Source organism: Fundulus heteroclitus, chromosome 4 (genome assembly GCF_011125445.2).
Source record: "Fundulus heteroclitus isolate FHET01 chromosome 4, MU-UCD_Fhet_4.1, whole genome shotgun sequence".
Lineage (NCBI taxonomy): Eukaryota > Metazoa > Chordata > Actinopteri > Cyprinodontiformes > Fundulidae > Fundulus > Fundulus heteroclitus.
Window position 1 is genome coordinate 4,600,506 of NC_046364.1, and position 22,085 is coordinate 4,622,590.

The window sequence follows — 22,085 nt, forward strand, 5'->3', positions numbered from 1 at the left end:
AAAGGCATAAGCAAGTATGAACTCTGCAGGAGCTGCAGAAATCAACATATCGGGTGGAAGAATCTGTTGATAAAGCAAACTTCTATAGAAGTCATGTTTTTGGACTGTGGGAGGAAGCCGGAGTACCCGGAGAGAACCCATGCATGCACAGGGAGAACATGCAAACTCCATGTAGAAAGAACCAGGGTTGGACTTGAACCCAGGACCCTTTTGCTGCAAGGCAACAGCGCTACCCACAGCAGCCACAAGAGCAAAGATATTTGTAGATATGTTGCAAATAAAACAATTTGTACATTACGTAGACCATGTAGATCACATTTCAGTTGTTTTTTCAGCTTGTTCATTGGTGTTTTGTGTGTGTTTATCAATAAAACTTTTTAAGGATATATTCCGCCTAAAACATTTATTTTATTTCCATATCTTTTATTACATTCTTATGAGCACTCCACAGTTTTTATATTATGAAGATTCAGCTTATCCATGAAGAAAAGATGTAAACCACTTGACTCAAACTTGTAAGATGGTGTTATAACACCACAATTAAATTAAATAAGTCCAGGCAGAAATTTGTCCCAAAAAGGCCTTAGACCTTGTGGGGTTAATAATCAAGCTCCACCATATATCAGAGCTCTGATTATCCCGTATGTTCCTAACAGAGCACTCTCAGACTGCAGGTCTGCTGGTAGTTCCTAGAGTGTCTAAAAGTAGACTGGGAGGCAGATCCTTTAGCTATCAGGCTCCTCTCCTGTGGAACCAACTCCCATTTTGGTCAGTGAGGCAGACACCCTGTCTACTTTTAAGACTAGGCTTAAAACTTTCCTCTCTGCCACGCATAGAAACCTTGCATCTATGATTCATTGAAAACTAATGTCTTCAGTTTATGGTTTTTCTCTGTTACAAACATTTTAATGGAGACGTGGGTCTTGGCATTGAGCATTTGAATAGACTTGCTTCTAAAATACTGCTTGTACATCATATTTTTGCCATTGTATGTGTGCCTTTAGGAAAGAAACAGCAGAAAGAACAATGCAACACCTAATTGTCTTGGTTCTGGGTCTTTTTAAAGGTAGCTAACGGAGCAGGGGATTGCAATATGTCTGTCTGTCTGTCTGTCTGTCTGTCTGTCTGTCTGTCTGTCTGTCTGTCTGTCTGTCTCTCTCTCTCTCTCTCTCTCTCTGGAATGGATTTTAAGCCATTCTTCTTGCAGGATAGTGGCCAGGTCACGACGTGATGCTGGTGGAGGAAAATGTTTCCTGACTCGCTCCTCCAAAACACCCCAAAGTGGCTCAATAATATTTAGATCTGGTGACTGTGCAGGCCATGGGAGATGTTCAACTTCACTTTCATGTTCATCAAACCAATCTTTCACCAGTCTTGCTGTGTGTATTGGTGCATTGTCATCCTGATACACGGCACCTCCTTCGGCATACAATGGGTTAAAAAGGTGGACTCTTCAGAGAACAATACATGTTTCACATTGTCCACAGCCCAAGATTTGCGCTCCTCGCACCATTGAAACCGACGTTTGGCATTGGCACGAGTGACCACAGGTTTGGCTATAGCAGCCCGGCTGTGTATATTGACCCTGTGGAGCTCCCGACGGACAGTTTTGGTGGAAACAGGAGAGTTGAGGTGCACATTTAATTCCGCTGTGATTTGGGCAGCCGTGGTTTTGTTTTTTGGATACAATCCGGGTTAGCACCCAAACATCCCTTTCAGACAGCTTCCTCTTGCGTCCACAGTTAATCCTGTTGGATGTGGTTCGTCCTTGTTGGTGGTATGCTGACATTACCCTGGATACCGTGGCTCTTGATACAAAGACTTGCTGTCTTGGTCACAGATGCGCCAGCAAGACGTGCACCAACAATTTGTCCTCTTTTGAACTCTGGTATGTCACCCATAATGTTGTGTGCATTGCAATATTTTGAGCAAAACTGTGCTCTTACCCTGCTAATTGGACCTTCACACTCTGCTCTTATTGGTTCAATGTGCAATTAATGAAGATTGGCCACCAGGCTGGTCCAATTTAGCCATGAAACCTCCCACACTAAAATGAGAGGTGTTTCAATTTCATTGTCCAACCCCAGTGTATATATATATATATATATATATATATATATATATATATATATGTCATTGTTCAATTTTGGCCTGGCTATCCCCCCCCCCCCCCTGTTATTTTCCAGCACCTTCAATCAGTCACACCTGTTAGGCACCAATCAGTCAGTACTCACTCCACCTGCCAGCTTCTCTATATAACTCACCTCAGTTTGCTCCTCGTCGTCGGCTCGTATCAACCCCACGCCTGCCAAGTCCTGTACGCTAGTGATGAGCAAATGAAGCCTCGTGAAGCAATGAAGCTTTCCAACACTTTGCTTTGAAAAAAGGTTCTTTACACAATGCTTCATTCATTACTCACTAGTGACATCTGCTGGTGAAACTAACAGCCTTGTCACTTAGTTGGATGTATGGAGATAATTTCCTGCCAAAACGTTGTAAGCAAAAAAATGTGTTGCACACAAATAAAACCTGTTTTGCACACAAAATGATATGTCTCACACACAAAAAATTGTTTTGCAAACTGTTCGCCAACCTTGCACTCAAAATATCATTTATAAGTTTTCCTCGAGTACAAAACGGTCTGTGCTCGCACAAAACAGCCTCTGCTCGAGTATGAAACAATCCCACCACCGCTGCGGTAAATTTGTGCCAAAAGTCACGTGATGCATTGAGTTGTTGTTCAGACTTCCCGACAGCAGGGGGCGCATCCAAAAAACTGAAACGCACCGGTTTGGCTGAGGAAGAGAGACGTGATAACACAGCTAACAGCATCAGCACCCCACAGGTAACTTTCAAAACTTTCCCGGTGAAAAAGTAATAGCTCACTGATAGATCATGTAAGATTTCAGTTAAAGGCCCTGTTTAGTTTTATCTCTGATCTAAAAATGCTGTGTAACGGACTTTTGAAAAATAATGTATTTAAACCATGATTTGATCTTTAACTCTCCTTTCAGAATTCAGCGTCTTTGGAGAGAAGTGTGGTGTGCAGGAACTAACATACACAACAATGTGCTGCACTCAAGAGAGGACAGCAATTCGCTTGACCTGTCAAACATGTTAGATAACTTCTGTTGTCACTATTTATTTGTCCCAAGACTACAACTAAGTTTTCACACCATCAGCAGTGGCTGAGATGACCATTCACTCAGAACTGAGAGGAATCTGACACTCAGTCAGTTATGGAAGATGGGAAGCATCCAGCATGCTGTGGTAGAACCCGAAATCACAGAGGTAAGAAGGATTTTTTTGTGCTGGCTATTATACAGTTTCTCACATTAATGCGTATATTTCAAACCAGAAATGAATTTATCTGATCATTTTTCTGAACACTCCAATGCAACAAAACATTGAGTACATCAGAGAGGTGGCACTGAAACTGGTTTCTTTGAAATCTGTTTATTATGGTCCTTCAAAATAATTAATGGATTTTGGAGTCATTTGCTTTTCCATCCTTAGCTTCATAAATTTAATTATATTCAGTAAGTTGTAGCAACAGAATCATGGCCTCTTTTTTATTCTCTATATATCTTTCTTGCAGGGACTCTGCCTGCCTCATATTGACTGGGACAACAGTGGACTGCTGGATGACCCACACTGTGGGGTCACTGTTCCTGAAACTGGCAATGTGTTGAGCCCTGAACAACTTGGTAGCACTGAGGGCAGCCATGGATGCACTGGGACATTCTGAATCGCACGGCTTATATATATATATATATATATATATATATATATATATATATATATATATATATATATATATATATATATATATATATATATATGTTGCTACTCTCCAGTATGACCAACACTTTACGGGTTTAATCTTATTGTGGTTACCATTGTTGCAAAAGGTTTTTAAGTAGTAAAATCTAGCCAGGGAAATGTAACTAAGTTAGTGCATTCACTGAATAAAAGTGTAGAACTGCTGGGATTATGATGGTAAATGTGTATGGTACTGTATAAAAATTTTGAAAATGCTGAGGTTATTGGAAAAAAGGGCACATGGAGCTGTTAATAAACCTGAGGATGCAAACAGTGTGGGGAAATTAAACAGTCCTTTATTTTCCACATTGCATAATAAACATACCCTTTCATAAAGTCTTCATTTCCAATTCTTACCAATATCAATCAAAGTGAATACACCTTTCCACAAGGATTGCTTTTATTGTTGAAATCAAGACTAAAAGAACTCCATTAATTTACCAGGTTTTTCCCAGTAAACAATCCATGTATTACCATAAAGCGGGCTGTATAAAACAAACTGGCTGATGAAATGGATGAAGCCAAAAACAGGACTATGAAAAACAATTTCTATATGTAAGACTATCAGGAAATTTATAACCTCAAACCTGGCCTTTTTTTTCCCAGCCTAAACGGCTCCACTAAGAGCTATGAAGGACATGCTGCAACAGTTAGTGATCAAAGTAGTTAATACTGGGAACTAAAACGGTTACATATTAAGTTATTTTTTAACAAGCTCAAATCATCTGCCGTATGTTTAAAGATTACATAAAATTTTGAATTGTTCAAGTCTTGGTAGTCTTGTGATGGAAGTCGGCGTGTCTCAAAGCAGGTTGATGATCTGGTAGCCTTCCATCCAGCCCAGAACTTTGATGACCTTCACCTCATCAGTGGATGCTGGAAAACAGATATGTGTTATGGATATGTAAAGGATAATACTCCTCTTGAAGAAAAAAAAAAATTACCAAGAGGAAAACAAACGTTTTAAGAAAATATCTGCCCATGTGGCCAATTCCAGCTGTGGTTTTTGCCATGGCCAAACCAATTTTATTAAGTGCACAACACATATTTGCAATTGGGCACAGATGACCTCATTTTTACTTTGAAGAAATTAAGGAGTTAGAAAGGTAGTGAGATATAATCTAGATCTGCTGCTATATGCTTTACTTGTAACATTCATATTTATGTTAGAAAACGCAATTTTTAATTAATTTCCTTACCAATTTTCAAATAATCAATATCCACTCGTTGCAATTATTTTAAATTGCTTAAGAATCCGTTTTGCACATAAGCATACATGCATTGGTTTAACAGTTTTAGGATAAATTATCAAATCCAAACACCAATTTAGGTTTACACCAATAAGAACAACAGACAGTCAGTTGAAAACAACATAAAAACACATTATAATCTGTTAACAATGCATTTATCTGGGTATCCACTCAGGTACTATTTATTTGACAACAAAGTAAAGGGAGAAGCCAACCAGTGGGGTTACATTACAAAGCAAAAGTTGTTTTAGCATGGCGTTCAACCTAAGGCTAGCTTTCATGTAATTTGCTCTAAAACGTAACATGGTCCCTTACTGTAACACAGCAGTACCTTTAACTGAAATCTTACATGTTCTATCTGCAAAGTGAGCTGTTACTTTTTCACCGGGAAAGCTTTGAAACTTACCTGTGGGGTGCTAATGCTGTTAGCTGCACTGAGCTATGGTGTCACGTCTTTCTTCCTCAGCCAAACCGGCGCTTTTCAGTTTCTTTCGGGTGCGCCCCCTGCTGTCGGGAAGTCTGAACAACAACAACAACAACTCTTAATGCATCACGTGACTTTTGGCACAAATTTACCGCAGCGGTGGTGGGATTGTTTCGTACTCGAGCAGAGGCTGTTTTGTGCGAGCACAGACCGTTTTGTACCTGAGGAAAACGTATAAATGATATTTTGAGTGCAAGGTTGGCGAACAGTTTGCAAAACAATTTTTTGTGTGTGAAACATATCTTTTTGTGTGCAAAACAAGTTTTATTTGTGTGCAACACATTTTTTTGCTTACAACGTTTTGGCAAGAAATTATCTCCATAGGATGCTAGATTAGATTAATTAGTAAATGCAATATTGTCACAAAGTTTTCATCAAACTCATGTTTAGTAAGAGGAGAATCAATTAAATCACATCTAACTGTCATGTTTTAGTAAATAAAATGATTTGTAGCCAATCTAATCCTTGACCATCAGTGGTTGTTTTTGGTTTTCTTCTATGTCGTGTCTTATTTGACAATGAAGATATGTGTTACTTTAGTGTATTGGGAATTGAGTGATTGTTGGGGCAGACTCTGTATGCTCTGAGCTTGAAATTTGCTTCCTGAAAAACAGAATTTGTTAAAAATCATCTCTTCCTGGGAGTTCTAATTCTGGTTCTTAATATTAAGTTACACATAGAGTTTGCCTGTTCCAATGGCTTTTAGTCTGCGTTTGATGTGTGATTCTAATGCATCTCCTGATCAAACAAAAGAAAATTCAGAAATTTCTGTATTTTAGGTTTAATTGTTGTTATTTAGGAACAAGACTTTTTTTCACTGCTTCAGGTTTTCAACGGTTTCTTTGTCAGCAGATGACCTCACCCACGAAGCAACAGGGTCCATTGCGCTTTTATCTTGAAAAATGATACGCAAAATGAAGCAATGACGTATAGTTGTAATGCAAGGCCTCGCTTGTTGTTGATCACGTGATTTTCCTCAATATGACACAAGCTCCGAAGCGGGGATTTGTCGGACACGCCCCCTTTTTACTCGGTACACACCTCAAAGCCTGGCTTCAGATGTCCCATCACTACTGTACGCTTCAGTCCTCACTTACACCACGCCTGTCAAGTCCAGTACTCTTGTTGCTGCACTGCTGGATCCTCTGCTACCCCAGTGCTCAAACCCCAGCACCTTCAAGAACTCTCTCCGTTGCACTGTTGGATCTACTGCAGCCACTACGTTCGATAGACTCTCTCTGCTGCTCTCCTGGTCGTTCTGCAGCCCCACGTCCAAAGAACCTTCTCTGCTGCACCTCAGGTTCAACAGTAGCCCTGCACCTCTAAGAATCCTCTCAGCTGCACAGTTGGATCTACTGCAGCCCCTGCGTTCTATGGACTCATTCCCTGCTGCTCTCCTAGTCGTTCTTCAGCGGCACTTCCTAAGGACCCCCTAACTGCACCTTCGGTTCTACTGCAGCCTTTGTTTCTCCAAGAACTCTCTCTGTGGTCCTGGGGATTACTGCAGCATCAGCTTCTCCAGGAACTCTTGCTGTTTCCTTGTAGATTACTGCAACTGCTGTTCACTCTGTGCTCTGCTGGATCTACTGCAGCCCCGCGTTCTATGGACTCATTCCCTGCTGGCTTCCTGGTCGTCCTGCAGCACCACGTCCAAGGAACTCTATTTCTGCGCCTCTGTTTCTAAAGCAGTCTTAGTACCTCAAAGAACTCATCACAACATCCTGCTCTGTGTTTTCCAGTATCTTCTGACAGCCTGCTCCTGCACCCATCATCTACAGTCCGGTAACTAACTCTGGTCATCATCATCCACAACTCATTACTGTCAATAAACTGTCAAAACAAGCTCTGTGTGTGTGTGTGCTCTGTCCGGGTTCACAAAGACAAATCATTATATATTTTTATATATATATATTTATATATATATATATATATATATATATATATATATATATATATATATATATATATATATATATATATATATATCTTGTATTTTTCAGACTATAAGTCACACTTTTTTTCATAGTTTGGCCGATCATGTGACTTATAGTCAGGTGCCTCTTATATATCGATTTTAAATGGTAAATCATACTAAACTATGTGAACCAAATAGTAAACAATACCATCTATAGCCACGGGAGGGCGCACTAGGCTTATGCTATACGCTGCTCCTGTACTGCTTTAAAATTAATTGAAACCTTTACTTATAAACAACAAAGACTGAACACATATCTGTATGTTGTTTCACTGTTTCAGTATGCATTCACACAGCAGAGTTGCGTGGTCCAGCTCCAAAGGAGAGCCCAGACTGAGACAGAACCCTTTTATTGGGTTTTTGCTTGTTATGCTAGTTTATCCCTTTTAGCCTCCCAGGCATGCTCCATATTATTCAGCCGTTTGTGGATGCAGCTGTGTCATTGACAACTTGAATTGAAGTTGCCTTACCAGATTAAATGTCAGTTCTTTGTTTTGGATTGAGAAAAATAGATTTCTAAATAAATGCGATTTATGGGTGTGCTTGCGGCGTAGCAGGTAGCGTGACCCATATAAGGAAGCCTTAGTCTTCAACGTGGTCAACCCGGGTTCGAAACCGGCCCCGGTCCTTTGCCGCATGTCTCACCCCCCTTCCTGTCACCCTACTTTCAGAAAAAGCGAGCCACTAGTGCCGCAAAAAGTGCATGTCTCTTTGTGATTTGATTTGACTCAATCAGTCTCCTTCAGCATTTTGCAATGAGTCTACTCTGTAGAGCAGGGGTGTCCAAACTTTTCGGTACAGGGGCCAAAACTGTCCAGTAAAAGGAACTGGAGGGCCAAAAAAAATCCATAATGGTTATTTTTTTTAAAACCCCAAGAAATTATATAATTGTTTTTACCTGCTCTACAAAATATGATAATTTTAAAAAAGAGTTTTTGCTCATTTGTCATATTAAAAGATTTCCGTCCAGCTTGCAAATTATTTTGAATAATTTAATTAGACTTTTATTGGTTGAGCCATATAAGAACAATATTTGGCTCAGTTGTTCTTTGAAAACACTTGCTTTAATTAGCCAATTTTAATAATTCAAGTCAAAGCAGATATAATGCACCAAAGTTTGCATTTATTAAATGTCACTGAATAGATGTTACTATGAAATTAAAGAGAATGTCAAAAGTGTGTTTATTGACAGATAAATACTTTGTGTTGAACATATTTATTTCAATTGTAGGCTTTTTACTTTTCTGTCATAATTTTCCCCTAATTAAAAACTAAGAACTTCCATCTGCATCAGCCACCTGGACCAAATCTTTCTTGAAATGCTGTTGGGGGCCACCCAGAATGAGTCCAGGGGCCACAAACGGCCCCCGGGCCGCACTTTGGACATGCCTGCTGTAGAGTATATATATTTGTAAATCTGACTCTGATGACGTCAGTGCCTCACCAGCTATGAACCCTACCGCACGTCACTGGTGGAGTAGCTGTTTAAGTGAAAATCCACATTCAGGTGTGTGAAAGACAGGCTTTGAAGGTTGAGGCTCCATTCTGGGCAGTGATTGCAGCTGTGTACAGATCTCCAGACTACAATCTGAGAACCGTCCTGGAAAATCTGGTGAGCCTTTTGGATGCACTGGAGGTGTTAAACTATCATCCTGTCATTGTGTGAGACTTCAATGACAATCAGGTACTCAGGTCATCAAAGCCAATTCTGGAGCTGTTTCTGTCTCGAAAATATGTACAGTTGATCATTTCTGCCACCACAGACAATAACTCACCACTTGATGTCATTTTCATTTCTCAGCCACAGCGATGTCTTCATTTAGGTGTCATGAGAACCTGCTACTGCTACCCCAACGTTTCTTTTATTCTGTCCACCACTGAACGTTGGTGAGTCTAAAAAATCCTGAACAATAAACTGAAATTCGTATTTCAAATGTTTTAAAGAATTCTTTTATCCTGAAATCTAATTCATTGAAATATGCTTTTGTGTTGCTCTTTATGCAGAGAATAATGACAATTATAAAAGGGTTACTATTCACTAAGGTTTAGGCTGATAGCCAAGGTATATTCGGAGGGACCGAATGGAGTCGGCTCATGCCTTTTCACGTGACCAGCTGCAGAAAGCAGGTATGAGACAGAAAAGAAACTACGACATGAGGGACGGAGGGAAAGACTTTGTGATTGGGGACTTGGTGTGGATGTATAACCCAAAGAGGAAGAAGAGCCACTGTCCTAAGTTAGACAGACCATGGGTGGAGCCTTGTGAGGTTTTGGAGAAGCTAGGTGAGGTGGTCTATAGGGTCCATCTACCACCAAGGGGGAGACGGGTGGTCCTCAGGTTGGCCCCATACAGGGGTGATGCATCTGGGGCCCTCCACACCTTCCTGGAGGAACAGGACAGCCACGCCCCTAGGCTCAATGACTGTCTCTCATACTAACTCCCCACATTGTTCCCTATCCCTTAACCCACCCCCGTTCTTCCACAGGATGCTCCAGGACGGCAGGTTCAGACAGCTGCAGCTGATCCAGAACGCTGCTGCCCGCGTCCTCACTAAGACTAAGAACGTAGAGCACATCACCCCAGTTCTAAAGTCCTTACACTGGCTCCCTATATCTCAGAGAATAGACTTTAAAATACTTCTGTTAGTCTATAAATCCCTGAATGAATTAGCACCTAAATACATCACAGACTTGTTATCAGCGTATAAACCCTCCAGACCACTCAGGTCTTCTGGCTCCAGCCTGCTCTGCATACCTAGAACCAGAACTAAACAAGGAGAAGCACCATTTAGTTCCTATGCTCCACTTATCTGGAACAAAGTTCCAGAAAACTGTAAAAGTGCTGAAAGCCTGAGTTCCTTTAAATCGAGATTAAAAACACATTTGTTTAGAATTGCCTTTGAATGTTCAAGTTAAAATGTTTTACTGTTTTCAAATGTTCTTTTTTGTTTCTACACTATCTCTACTTGCTTTTATTCTGTTTTATTTTCCTATATTTTAATCATGTAAAGCACTTTGCATTGTCTCTGTACTGAATTGTGCTATATAAATAAATTTGCCTTGCCTTGCCTTGCCTTGCCTTTGTTCACATCAAGGCATCCTCGGAGACAGAGAAGGCCCCCGGGTCACCTCAGGGACTTTTTATGTGACCCCTCGCAAGGGTCTTGGTAAGGGGGGAGCAGTGTAGCGATCCTACAGTAATGTTCCATGTTATAACGTTCCTGTTAGAGTTCTGTGATTTCCCATGGTGTGCGAACGTCTCGTTGTGAGGAGCACAACTTGCGTGTGATTGTTGTGTCGGTGTGGTTACGGCCGACATTAACCAACATCTGTACCAAAAGTTCGGCAACAAAGGCAAGTTTATTGAATGGCTCTCACACACACACACACACACATACATACATATATATATATATATAGTACACAGACTGTGCAATACCTGATAATAACTTTCAATGCTAATCTAACTCATTGAGCATCCTATACAATTATTTAATTTATTTTTTTCTGAAAGGTTCTCATCCAAATGTTTCCCTTGTTAGAATTAAAACCATGAAAATTTCACTTTAATGTTAATGCTGAATGTTTATTGAGCAGCAATAATAAACTGTTACGTTACAATACAGAAACTTATTCTTTGTAAAACAAACATTAATTCTGGTTATAAAAAGGTCAGTGTGCTCAAAAATAAAATTTCAACTCTTTTTTTTTTGTTTGTTTTTTTGTTTCACTAATTCATTTTGTTTTATTACAGTATAGGGGCCTTTGAGTTAAATGACTTTTGAAACCATTTTTAATAGAGCTTCGTTCAGTTTCCTTTACGAAATGTTATTATTAAACTGTTCTTTATGCAGGTAGTCTCACTGAGACATAAGCTCACGTTTACTAAAGAGACCTGTTTGGGCATATTTATGGTTTCATACAAAACAGCAACACCAGACTTTCTTTATTAGTGTCACAATGTTTAAAACACTAATCAAATTTTTTAATGTGAACAATTAAGCACTGACTTCTTTTTCTATTTTTCTGACTTGAAGGATTGCAGAAACACAGGCTTAGCGAGATATCTGTTGCTTTAAAATGATGTATTTCAGTACAGCACATCTGGATGCATGCGTCTCTGCCGTCTAGATGAGCCATCTGGGGGAAAAGAATGAAATTATCGATATGAAGAAAAATGTTCATTAACTTGCATAAGCTAAGCAAGTATAGCAATGAGAAAATGTATTTTATTTATTTGTTTTTTAGCTTACCGCATCTGTAAAGCTTGTTGACGCGAGCAATGTCATTTTTGCTCATTCCATGGGCGTTTCCAAAGGCGAGGTTAGGATTGGACTTCGCTAGGATGGTTGGCAACCCGTTACTGGAGAAGGCGTAACTTAAAGAAAACACAGTCAGAAACAAAATAATGTCACTGGTTTGCTGTATGTCTGTGGCACATTTAAAAATGACAAGATTTTGATTAAGCAAATATAAAGATAAAAACCTGTGATTGAAAAGAGTAGACGAAAATAAAAACAGAAAAATTAACAAGTATGAAATAAATAAGCCTAACACTGTCTAAAACAGGGTGACAATGCTGCATCCAGAAATCTAAAATTTAGAAACTTGAAATAAAGTTCAATTTATGAATGTTTTCAGATGGGATTTGATAGACTCATCAACAAATGCTGTTGTTATGGAAGCTGGAATTTATAGGTTCAGGGTTTTGCATGTAAAACCATGTCAAGCTGTAAAAGTTGGTAGCAAAATCCTAAAACTAACAAAAATGGATATGCTAGTAATGGGAGTGATGTGGTGTAAAAGTAATGAGAAGATGTCTTTTCAAGCCAACATGGTGAATCAAATCCAGAACTAATGAAGGCATGAATTTGTTTTTGATGGTCTTTTAATCAAACAATAAACACCTGAACGTTGTACACATGGGCTTTTTCACGTTGAAAGAAAAAACAAAAAACAGCGGAAGCGTTCAAGCATCTTAGGGTTTTTTTTCACGAGAAGTGGGGGGATGGAGTCGAAGATCAATAGACCAACTGAGTCTTTGTCTTGAGTGATGTGGTGACAGCTTAGCCTGTTGCAGTGGAGGAATAACTGAGCCCATAAAGAAAGGCTTTTTGATTAACTGGTCAGTTTATGCTTCATACCTGATGTATGGTCATGAGGTATGGATCAATACTGAGAGAACTAAATTGTAGATACAAGCTACCAAAGAAAGCATCCATCATGGGGTTGCCCAGCTCACCCTAAGAGAAAAGGTGAGGAGCTCCATCACCTGGGCGAGGGACAGAGTAGAGCCACTGCTAGTTAGCTGGAGGCTTCACGCATCTGAATAGGAGGCCTCCTGGGTGCCTACCTTTGAAGGTTTTCCTGGCATGCCAGGAAAGGGAGGAGACCCAACAGTAGGCCCAGATTTTACAGAAGGGACTATAGCCCCATTTACACTACCCTTGGTAAACCGATCCATGCCGAGCTTGGTCCGGGGTTGGATCAGTTAACCAAGCCTAGCCTCGTTCTGACGGCTGTTTACACATCATGCTATCTCGGTTCCTTGGTTTCCTCGCCCTGTGAGACCGGATCTTGGCTGAGTGAATGGATCCAAAAATAATGCCATATTTTTAACTTTGAAAGAACAATGGTAGCAACATGGCTGAGGGCATTATTTAAAACCTCGTATACAATTAGCCAGAAGCTGCAAGTGGGACAGAGAAGAGAGGAAAATAAACTTAGAAATCACTGGTGTAACAATGAAAATAACTATTGTACTTCTGCAAAAAAAAAAAAAATCCAATCCAACCCTGCAAAATAAAAACAAACTAGGGCCCCAAAAAGCAGCTGGTGGAAAATTAACTAAAACCTAACCCCAACATAAAATTATGTTTGATAGTATTAAAAACTGTTTTTTGTTTAGTCACAAACCTTCAAATTATGTTGTTGCTCTTGCAAATGAAAAAACTGAAAAATAAATCAGTATGAGCGCTGTTTGTTTCTAAACAGTGTTTTACAAACCCAAGGGTGCATTTTAAATGAGAATGACTCACTTGTGGTAATGCATGACAGAGCCATAGTCGTAGGGAGTTCCCAAGTTGTTGGTCGGCTTCTTTTCGAAATTGTAACGTTGTTCTATTAAAATCAGGAGATAGTTTTAATACATTTTGAAACAAGTAATCATAATTAGATTATTTCAAAGTAAAATTTTTTTTACTTAAACTGTTCAGACTTTTGACACTAACTTTTCTTAATGTTTTCGAAGAGAATCTGGACGTATTTGTCTCTATCCGAGCGGACCTGCTCGTGGTTGAAGCCTAGAGCATGAAGAAGCTCATGCTGCACAGTTGAGAAGTATACACATCCATTTTTCTCAAGGCTGATGTGCTGTTCTCCTCTTTGACGACCCAGATAGGACCAGCACCTGACATGGAGACCAGAAGAGAAATGGAAAGATTGCTGCCAGCATGGACTTTAATGATGCATAAAGACACTGTTACCATATTATATTGTTAAGCCGTGCAAAATGAATCATACCCCCGGTAGATCTCAATTTATTTTAAACTTGATTCTCCTTCAAGACTGATTTTCATGGTTCATGAGATGCCTGTCTCACTTCCGTTAGAAATTAATCAATTCTTAGAATTGAAACTATCTTATATGTATATCTGCCAGGAGTATAAACAATTTTGCATAATGATACATGCAGATAATTATTAGATCTGGGCTTCAAGATTGTGACCTGAGAGCAACAGAAAACTAACATAAGAAAGCAAATGCCTTACTCCAACTAAAGTTTTAATGTTAAGCAGCATATCATTGGTGCTTTTTGCTTTGTGAATGAGACACTGAGAGGGAGTATGCAGCAAGCACAATAGATGAAGCTAGTACTACATGTAGGGCTACAGCTTAAGCCCCTAAACAGTAGCAGAAGTGTGTTCTTTGGTGTGTTTTCCTACCCAGAGTTAGGTCGAGAGAAGAAATAGATGAAATCTCGAACACCAGAACTCCAGGGAACAAAACGAATGCAGGTGTGCTTGTGGAAGCTCAGCATCCCCAGATTGATGATTCTCCTTTCTGCCTCAGCTAAGGGAAATTTTAAGACAAAGTTAAGTTGTATTTATTAAACTTCTGGTTATTATTTGTTTAAAAAAAATAGTATGAACTCATATAATTTATATATTGAAGTTAGAACTGCTTACAGAAGTCTGATGAAATGTAATAGGGAACTTGGACGTAACGTCCCGATTTGGGCCACCTGCAGCCTTTGAAAACACATGGGTCTGCATTCCTGGTGAAGGTAGTTGGTACGGCAATGTCTCCATGCAGCACAGGGGGTTCTGTAACGACAACTTGTAATTGTAAAAGAAGTCTACCAATAACCAAAAACATCACCACGACACATACATAAAGCTATTGGTATTTTTGATGTGAAAGTGTATGCTTTTCCAAACATAAAGAGACTGCACATGTTTAACTTAATGCCAGAAGAAAACCTTTCCTATCTGAGAAACTTAAGGGCCAGGTTTTGTTTTATTATTCAAACAAAGTCTAATTTTCTTAGAGGCTTTAAAATAGCTTTCTTTTCCACAAAAAAATTTTAATAGATTATTTTTCCATAAAAGAAAACATTGTATACATGCTAATTTTTAAAATAAAAACTTATACTTAATGGAGTGTCCCAAATACCAAAACTGTGATTTTCTTTTTGTTTCAGAAGTACTGCTGCAAGTACACATAAATCCAAACAGAACATATAACTGTACTTGGTAAAGTTAACGTAAACATTTTAAGCATCTTTAGCTGAAGTTTTTTTTCCTCCTTTATTATTGTCAGAAAGCAGAAGTATAACATTAGATAATCAGGTGGGACCTTCCACAAATAACTCCAGTTCCCAGCATTTTAAATGGCAGGATAAAACTGTACAGATTATGGAAACAAAAATCCTGTGGAAACTATTTGGAAGTATGCGATCTACAATTAGAGCTGGACATCTTATTCTCGTTTCCTCCAATCAGTGCTTAAATATTTCAGTGAGTTATCTCTTCATTTATCTTTTTGAGGGCACACTTTGAAACTTTATTTAAAATCAGTGTCTTACTTAGGTTAAGCTTGGGTCCTGGGATGGCATCTATGATCCCATCTGAAGGAAAAATCAGAAGAACTTTAGGTTTGAAATGTTCACGTTTCACATGTCAGACTTCAGTAAAGCTTCATGTTCCGCTCACCCGTTTGATTTTTTATTTCAGCTGGTGCACTCTGCAACATAGAAACACAGCATTTACACATTTAACAACCACATAATTTTGCTTTTCCTAACAAATCTGTTTCTAACAAATTAAATGCTTTATTTTTTCTTTCTGATTCCACAAAAACCAACACATTTATTTCCAGAAAGTCCATCCATCCATCCATGCATCCATTTTCTGACCCACTTAATCCCTCATGGCGTCGCAGGGGTTGCTGGTGCCTATCTCGGGCATTAGATTTATTTCCAGAAAGTGTTTTTTTTTTCAAAATTAGTTTTTTTGTTCAACTTGGTTTCTGTCAGCTAAACATTGTGAGGAATTTAACCCAATAATCCCAAAATCTTACCAGACAACCATCCATCACTGAGAGGAAGAAGAAGAAGAAAAGAACAGCTGGAGTCATGATGACGGCTCTCAGAGGTTTCGCTTCAGGGCTTGAAATCTGATAAGTCTTGTTTCAAAGTTATGGCCAATAAATGCGTTTAAATAGAGAAATAAAATAGATGTCTGCCTGAAGAACCGAGAGTCTGCATGCAGCAGATGTTCATCTCCTCTCTGTTTATATGCAGTCCAGGATGTGGCTTAGGGATCCTTTTAAGGTCAACCATTAACGCCCGACCTGTTTTGTGTGGGCAGATTTGTAAAAAAAAAAAAAAAGAGAAAAAAATAACACAACAAAAGTTGTTAATCATTAAAGAGGAAGTAAGCCACGCAATACTGTTACTAGCATAGACAAAGGAGACAGATGATGCTAAAATTATTAAATCACAGTGCTCGTCACCTCATTCGATCACACGTCTGTTAACCTTACAGTGTTCTCCGGGCACAGCTTTAATTTGGAAATAAACTCCTACTCACACATTAGGTAATTCTTGGGGACTTTATCTGATCAGATTTTTCTCATTTCCCTATATGGCAAAAAATGGTCTCCAGTTTCCCTTTTGTCTGGTACATTTACATTGATATGGAGATAATAGAAGTGCAGGGCATTATGACTTGTTTTGGTGTCACAGAGCAAAAGCACAAGATATGTCGATGATCATTGTCATTAGAAATTATGCAAACCAGTTCAAGTTTAAAGGCCGACTATCTTTCCCACATTTTATCTCCATCTTTGTATATATACTGCATTCTTTACCTGCATGCAGAGCAATATATATATATATATGTATATATATATATATATATATATATATATATATATATATATATAGCAAGCCCCCCGTGACCCCATGAGGGATAAAGCTGGTCAGAAAATGGAGGGATGGATGGATATCTATCTATCTATCTATCTATCTATCTATCTATCTATCTATCTATCTATCTATCTATCTATCTATCTATCTATCTATATATATATATATATATATATATATATATATATATATATATATATATATATATACTGTATATGAGAGAGAGAGAGAGAGAGAGAGAGAGAGAGAGTGACATAGGGTGAGGTACATGACTGGAGAGAAAATATAACCCCAAAATAGACTTTTATATTTCAATTTTGTCCTTAATTTGAACAATTAGTTTAAAGACGTATCCTTTAATTAACTCACTGCTGTTTAACAATACACGATGAACATTAATGTAGGTCAAATTTGACATTAACATGTTCAAATGCTGCTGCTAGAATTACTAAAGAAGTGAACGCTGGCTCTGAAAGAAATGTGTCACACTGTGGTTTGCTGTTAGTGACTCATTGTTAATGCTGTTTGTTTCACTGTGGGATTCCTGTTGTGTTTGCCCTTTCTGCAGGTAATTTTTTTCCCAATCAGAGAAAAGTAGAGCAAGATTAAATCCCCCTGTATTTATTTTGTGAAATCCCTTTTTAAGGAGAGTAGTTTGTTGGAACTCACTTGCTGTAATGCAAGACTTAGGTGAAGTAGGAAGCTGGCCACTTTTTTTGGTCTCTAGCTTTCTGTAATTATTCACATGTTCTGTGCAACAATTACAAAATGACAAGCTATTGAGCAGCTATTTTCAAATATTTAGCCGTAATTATTATGTAACTAAGAAACTGTGGTAAAACTCCCCCAAACTGGAAAGCTGACCTGGGCCAATGTTTTGTGGCTAAATCCAAACTTAATGGTTAGTGGCGGTGTTAGCCGGCGGTGCTACCAGCGAATTTCCTCTAGGACGGTGAAATACAACAATGTGGAGTGTAATGCAAAACTAGGATTCATCCTATAAAGTGCTGTTAGAATAAGACTTAATTCTGTCCTGTTTTCACGTGTATTGGTTCCACTCAAACCCCTTAAAACATTAAAAAGGTCTGACTTTACAATGGAAACTGACTCATATGACCATGACAAGTTTTGTTTTCCGGAGAAAGATTATTTAGGAGTACCTCATCAAAACCAAAACCCTCAAAGTCTGCAGAACTTCTACCAGCAGTGGTAATGGTCTCTGCCCGCGCGGATGTGCTCATGGTTTGAAACTGAGATGGTGCAGAAACTCATGCTCCACGGTGCTGTAGTTCAAGCAGACATTTTGCTCAAGGTGTAGTTGCTGTCCTCCATTCTGATGGCCAAGGCTGAACGAGCACCTGACATGTTGCACATGGAGACTGGGAGAGGAAAAGAAACATGGCTACGGCCATGAACTTTAATAAAGACGTCTTTCTATTTTATTCTGTTCTTTAAACCCGTTCTTCGGATAACTGACCTTGTTCTTATGATAACACACCACACAAGCTTTACATTAAGGAAGAAATGTTTTTGGTTGGGCTTTAATTTGTTGTTTAAGCACATTTGCACATTTAGAACATCTAATAAAATATAGTTACATGTAAATGTTGATGACTAATAATCTAACTGGTTCTTACTTTGCTTAGAAAAGTGCATGTAATGTATACATAACTTATTGTAAGTTTAGTATTACTAGCTTACATCCCTCAGTGCTACAATAAAATGATGTGCACTTCACCTACTGAAAGATGCAGTAAATATATGAAAATAAAACATTGAGTCAATGTCTTTGTGTGAACGGTGGGTTCCTACCCATTCATTAATTTGAAGTAGATAAAGTCCCGACCATTTTAAGTATCTGGGAATGCAGGTGCTCAGCTCAAAGCTCTCCAGCCATCCAAGAATGGTGTTGATCTCTCCTTGGGCTGCGGAGGAATTTGGGAAATGTATTCAAACATTTTCAATTCTTGAATGATGCAAAACTACTAAGTGGGAATGGGTCAGTCACTGAGCTATCAGAAAAGGAGCTGAAGTGAACAGAAAACACAGAGTAAAGCATCACTGCTCCTCCCTCACCTCAGCCAGCCAAGAGAAAGGTGGTACCGTACACTTTCTGCCTGCTTACAACAAAGACTAAATCTGTTGCCCGTTAATGTTATTGAGAAAAAATGGGCAGTCATGATGTAGAAGCTTCAGAGCTCTCACAAAACAGATAAAGGAACTATGGCCTATGGCTGCAAGTAGTCATACCGTTCACATCTACAAACCTGTGTGAAAGTGTCTTTTACATGTTATATTGGTCTTATAACAAGTATCAGTCAAGGCTGCAGGTACAAGATGACATACATTATTCCTGTCAAACCCTCCACCCACACACCCCACCCCCACATCAAGCGACTGAGCATTTCAAAGAAACACTCACTACTCCCTCTAACTTAAGGGGAAAAGGAAGTTGTGGTGATGTGAGGTGAAAATGTGTTAAATGGATTAAAAAAAGCACAGATCTTTAAACTGCAGAAGCACATTTCATTCACCAAAGGAAAAAATATAGATGGCTTATTTTATACAATTAGATCTTGATCTCATAATAATGAGATAAAGTGTTATCTTTGGTGAATACAGTGCACTTTGGTATTAAAATGTGTAAAAAAAAAAAGAGATGTTTTTAAAGCGTGCATATGTTTGAAATCTGTAAATGATAAAAAAAGAATGCTGCACAACACCCATGTTAAAGTATGAATGGATGAAACAAATAGGCATAGCAACAACAAAAAGTGAAACTAAAACAATATAAAAAGTATTTAGCCTTGTTGTATATGATCTGCAGTAATACTTGCTACTTCTCTGTAGTGCTTAAATAAATCAGATTAAATCTTAAATCTTCAATCTGTGAATTCTTATTCAGACACCTAATAAAATGCTGTTCAACCGAATTCCTTCAACAGTCCCCTAACTGATAAATGGAGCCCACATGTGGGCAACTCTGGAGCTAGGGAGATTGTCCCGTAACCAGTAGGTTGCCATGTTCAACCGTTTCAGTTGTTTTGTTCTTGGAAAAGACACTTCATCCGTATCGCCTGCTGTCAGCAGTCAGAGGGTCTGGTGGCGGGAATTGTATGGGAGCACTGCTTCTGTCAGTCTGCCCCAGGGCAGCTCTGGCTGCAGCGTAGCTCACCACCATCAGCATGTGAAGGTGTATATGAATGGGTGAATGACTGCAGTGTAAAGCACTTTGGAGTCCTCAGACTTGATAAAAGAGCTATACAAGTGCAGGTTATTTACCATCTTCACCTATGTGTTATTTAATATTAGTATAAATGCATCTGGACAGTGAATTTGTCAGAGGTTCTTTTAGAGAAGATTACATAACTACAGTATATTCAGAACAGTGTTGCAAGGATACTGACACTGAGGGTTAAAGTATGGCCACATCACACCCATTCTCCACTCACTTCCCTGGCTTACCATTTCTGCTAGGATTGAATATAAGGTCTCAATTCTCACCCGCCGGTGCATCTATGGAAATAACCCCCCACCCCACCCCCCTTCCTGAAAAAAAGATTTGGACATGGCGAGAGGACAGACCGACCGTAAACTGCCAGGACATGGAAGTCCACCTAAACCGAAAGGTTGGATAAGGAGTTTTGAATTTTAGAAGCAGCCCAGATGCCCTTGGTTATGGAGACTGGGAGAGAAAAAAAAAGTTTAGTTATGGCCTTTAAGAAAACTCTTCAGAGTTGATGGAAGGATGGATGGATGAAGCCAGCACCAGCTCTGGAAGAAAACCTGTTGGATGCTACAAAAGACAAGCCGGGAATTGAAATTCACCCTATGCCAGGACAAAGCATACCACCCGAGGTGCAATTGAATGTTTGAGATCAAGAATCAGAATTAGAATATACTTATTAGCCAAGTTTGTGTGCAGAAAAGAGGAATGTGACTATGGTTTCAGTTGCTCACAACGTAGATAGTATGTTGGTAATATTTGTAATGGAGTTTAGACGTAAATTCAAACTAGAAGAGTCACCCCAGCAGCGCCTGTATCCACTGATTGTGTCATCATGTCCTATTCCAGCCAATCATCTCACCAGACTTTGCTCCTAAAGCCCTCCATTCATGGATTGTCCTGCTCTTCAGCTGAGCTCCGACCCGCCTCCACCCCATTTCCTCCTTCGTGCTTGTAGGGGCTCCACTGGCTCCTTCTCTCCTCCTCACCAGTGCCTGGACCCGGAGAAAGACCTCACCAATCCTAATCCTAAAATCAACATCCAAGCTCATAGATGTTCGCAGCTTCTGCTGGGGTCCGAGCACCAAATAACTTTTCTGATTTATGTTAGTAAATCTCTCTATTATTTTGTCTCTCCAGGTTGAATTGTTAATGAGCTGGGGTCGGTCCTACGCTGAGGTGAGGGGGGATTGCCCCCCACCCCCAAACAAAGTCCTTGCCCCCTCAAACAGATCTGCCCCCAAAAAAATCAGCTTTGTCATCTCTGCATGAGTTGCTACAGCCGTGTAATCCGTTATTTAAATGTGGTAACATGTTTTCCGAGCCATCTTTAAGCGCACCATAAGAAGTCTTAATTTTGCTAACACTGTCGACCACAGACAACAGATGTGCTGTGTGTGTGTGTTTGTGTGTGTGTGTGTGTGTGTGTGTGTGTGTGTGTGTGTATCAGGATGTTCAGAAAATCAGCCAGAGCCTGCAAACGTCAGATAACTTTAAACAGATGTTTCCCAAATAAAACATGTATGTTGAGTAATTGTTTTGCATGCATGATAATACATGCCAGCAAATTATGTTAAGCTAGTTAACAAGAATATCTCTTCGTCATCTCTGTGTTACATCCCTTTTTAATTAGTTTATGGCGAAAATAAACACAGACCTCTTTCATTTCTGTGTAGAGCTTGTGCTCATTGTGGCTTTCCACATCTTTAAATAAAACCTTTATTGACACAATTTTATTTGACTTTTGCATTATTTGTGGTTTTTAAGGAAGCAAGGATACCTTTTTTAATTTTTATTTATCTTAATTAATTGTGCACATCTGTCACATTTGACTAAAATGTGGATTTTAGTATTGTGTCACTTTCTATGTTCATGCCAATGAATTAAATTATGTGGCT

General features: G+C 39.1%; 1 protein-coding gene and 1 long non-coding RNA gene across 2 annotated transcripts; both read right to left on the minus strand.

Moving 5' to 3' along the window:
• Window positions 1-4,204: 4,204 nt before the first annotated feature.
• Window positions 4,205-5,557, minus strand: LOC118562872. Its single transcript, XR_004930850.1, has 2 exons — window positions 5,479-5,557; window positions 4,205-4,698 (listed from the first exon to the last, which is right to left on the minus strand). It is a non-coding gene; the product is annotated as an uncharacterized LOC118562872 (long non-coding RNA).
• A 5,522-nt stretch (window positions 5,558-11,079) lies between these two features.
• Window positions 11,080-16,319, minus strand: LOC105923889 (high choriolytic enzyme 1). The gene is made up of 9 exons (XM_036135917.1): window positions 16,112-16,319; window positions 15,745-15,775; window positions 15,618-15,659; window positions 14,719-14,856; window positions 14,476-14,602; window positions 13,762-13,940; window positions 13,570-13,651; window positions 11,785-11,909; window positions 11,080-11,671 (listed from the first exon to the last, which is right to left on the minus strand). The coding sequence occupies exons 1-9, from the start codon at window positions 16,166-16,168 to the stop codon at window positions 11,622-11,624; spliced, it is 831 nt and encodes a 276-aa protein (XP_035991810.1). The 5' UTR covers window positions 16,169-16,319; the 3' UTR covers window positions 11,080-11,621.
• Window positions 16,320-22,085: the final 5,766 nt, after the last annotated feature.

Coding starts and splice junctions, on each gene's coding strand:
- LOC105923889 (XM_036135917.1), bottom strand. CDS start 16,168: ATGACTCCAGCTGTTCTTTTCTTCTTCTTCTTCCTCTCAGTGATGGAT. Junction 11,910..13,569: donor TCTGTCATGCATTACCACAA/GTGAGTCATTCT, acceptor GTTTTCTTTAAG/TTACGCCTTCTCCAGTAACG. Junction 11,672..11,784: donor CAACAAGCTTTACAGATGCG/GTAAGCTAAAAA, acceptor CTTTTCCCCCAG/ATGGCTCATCTAGACGGCAG.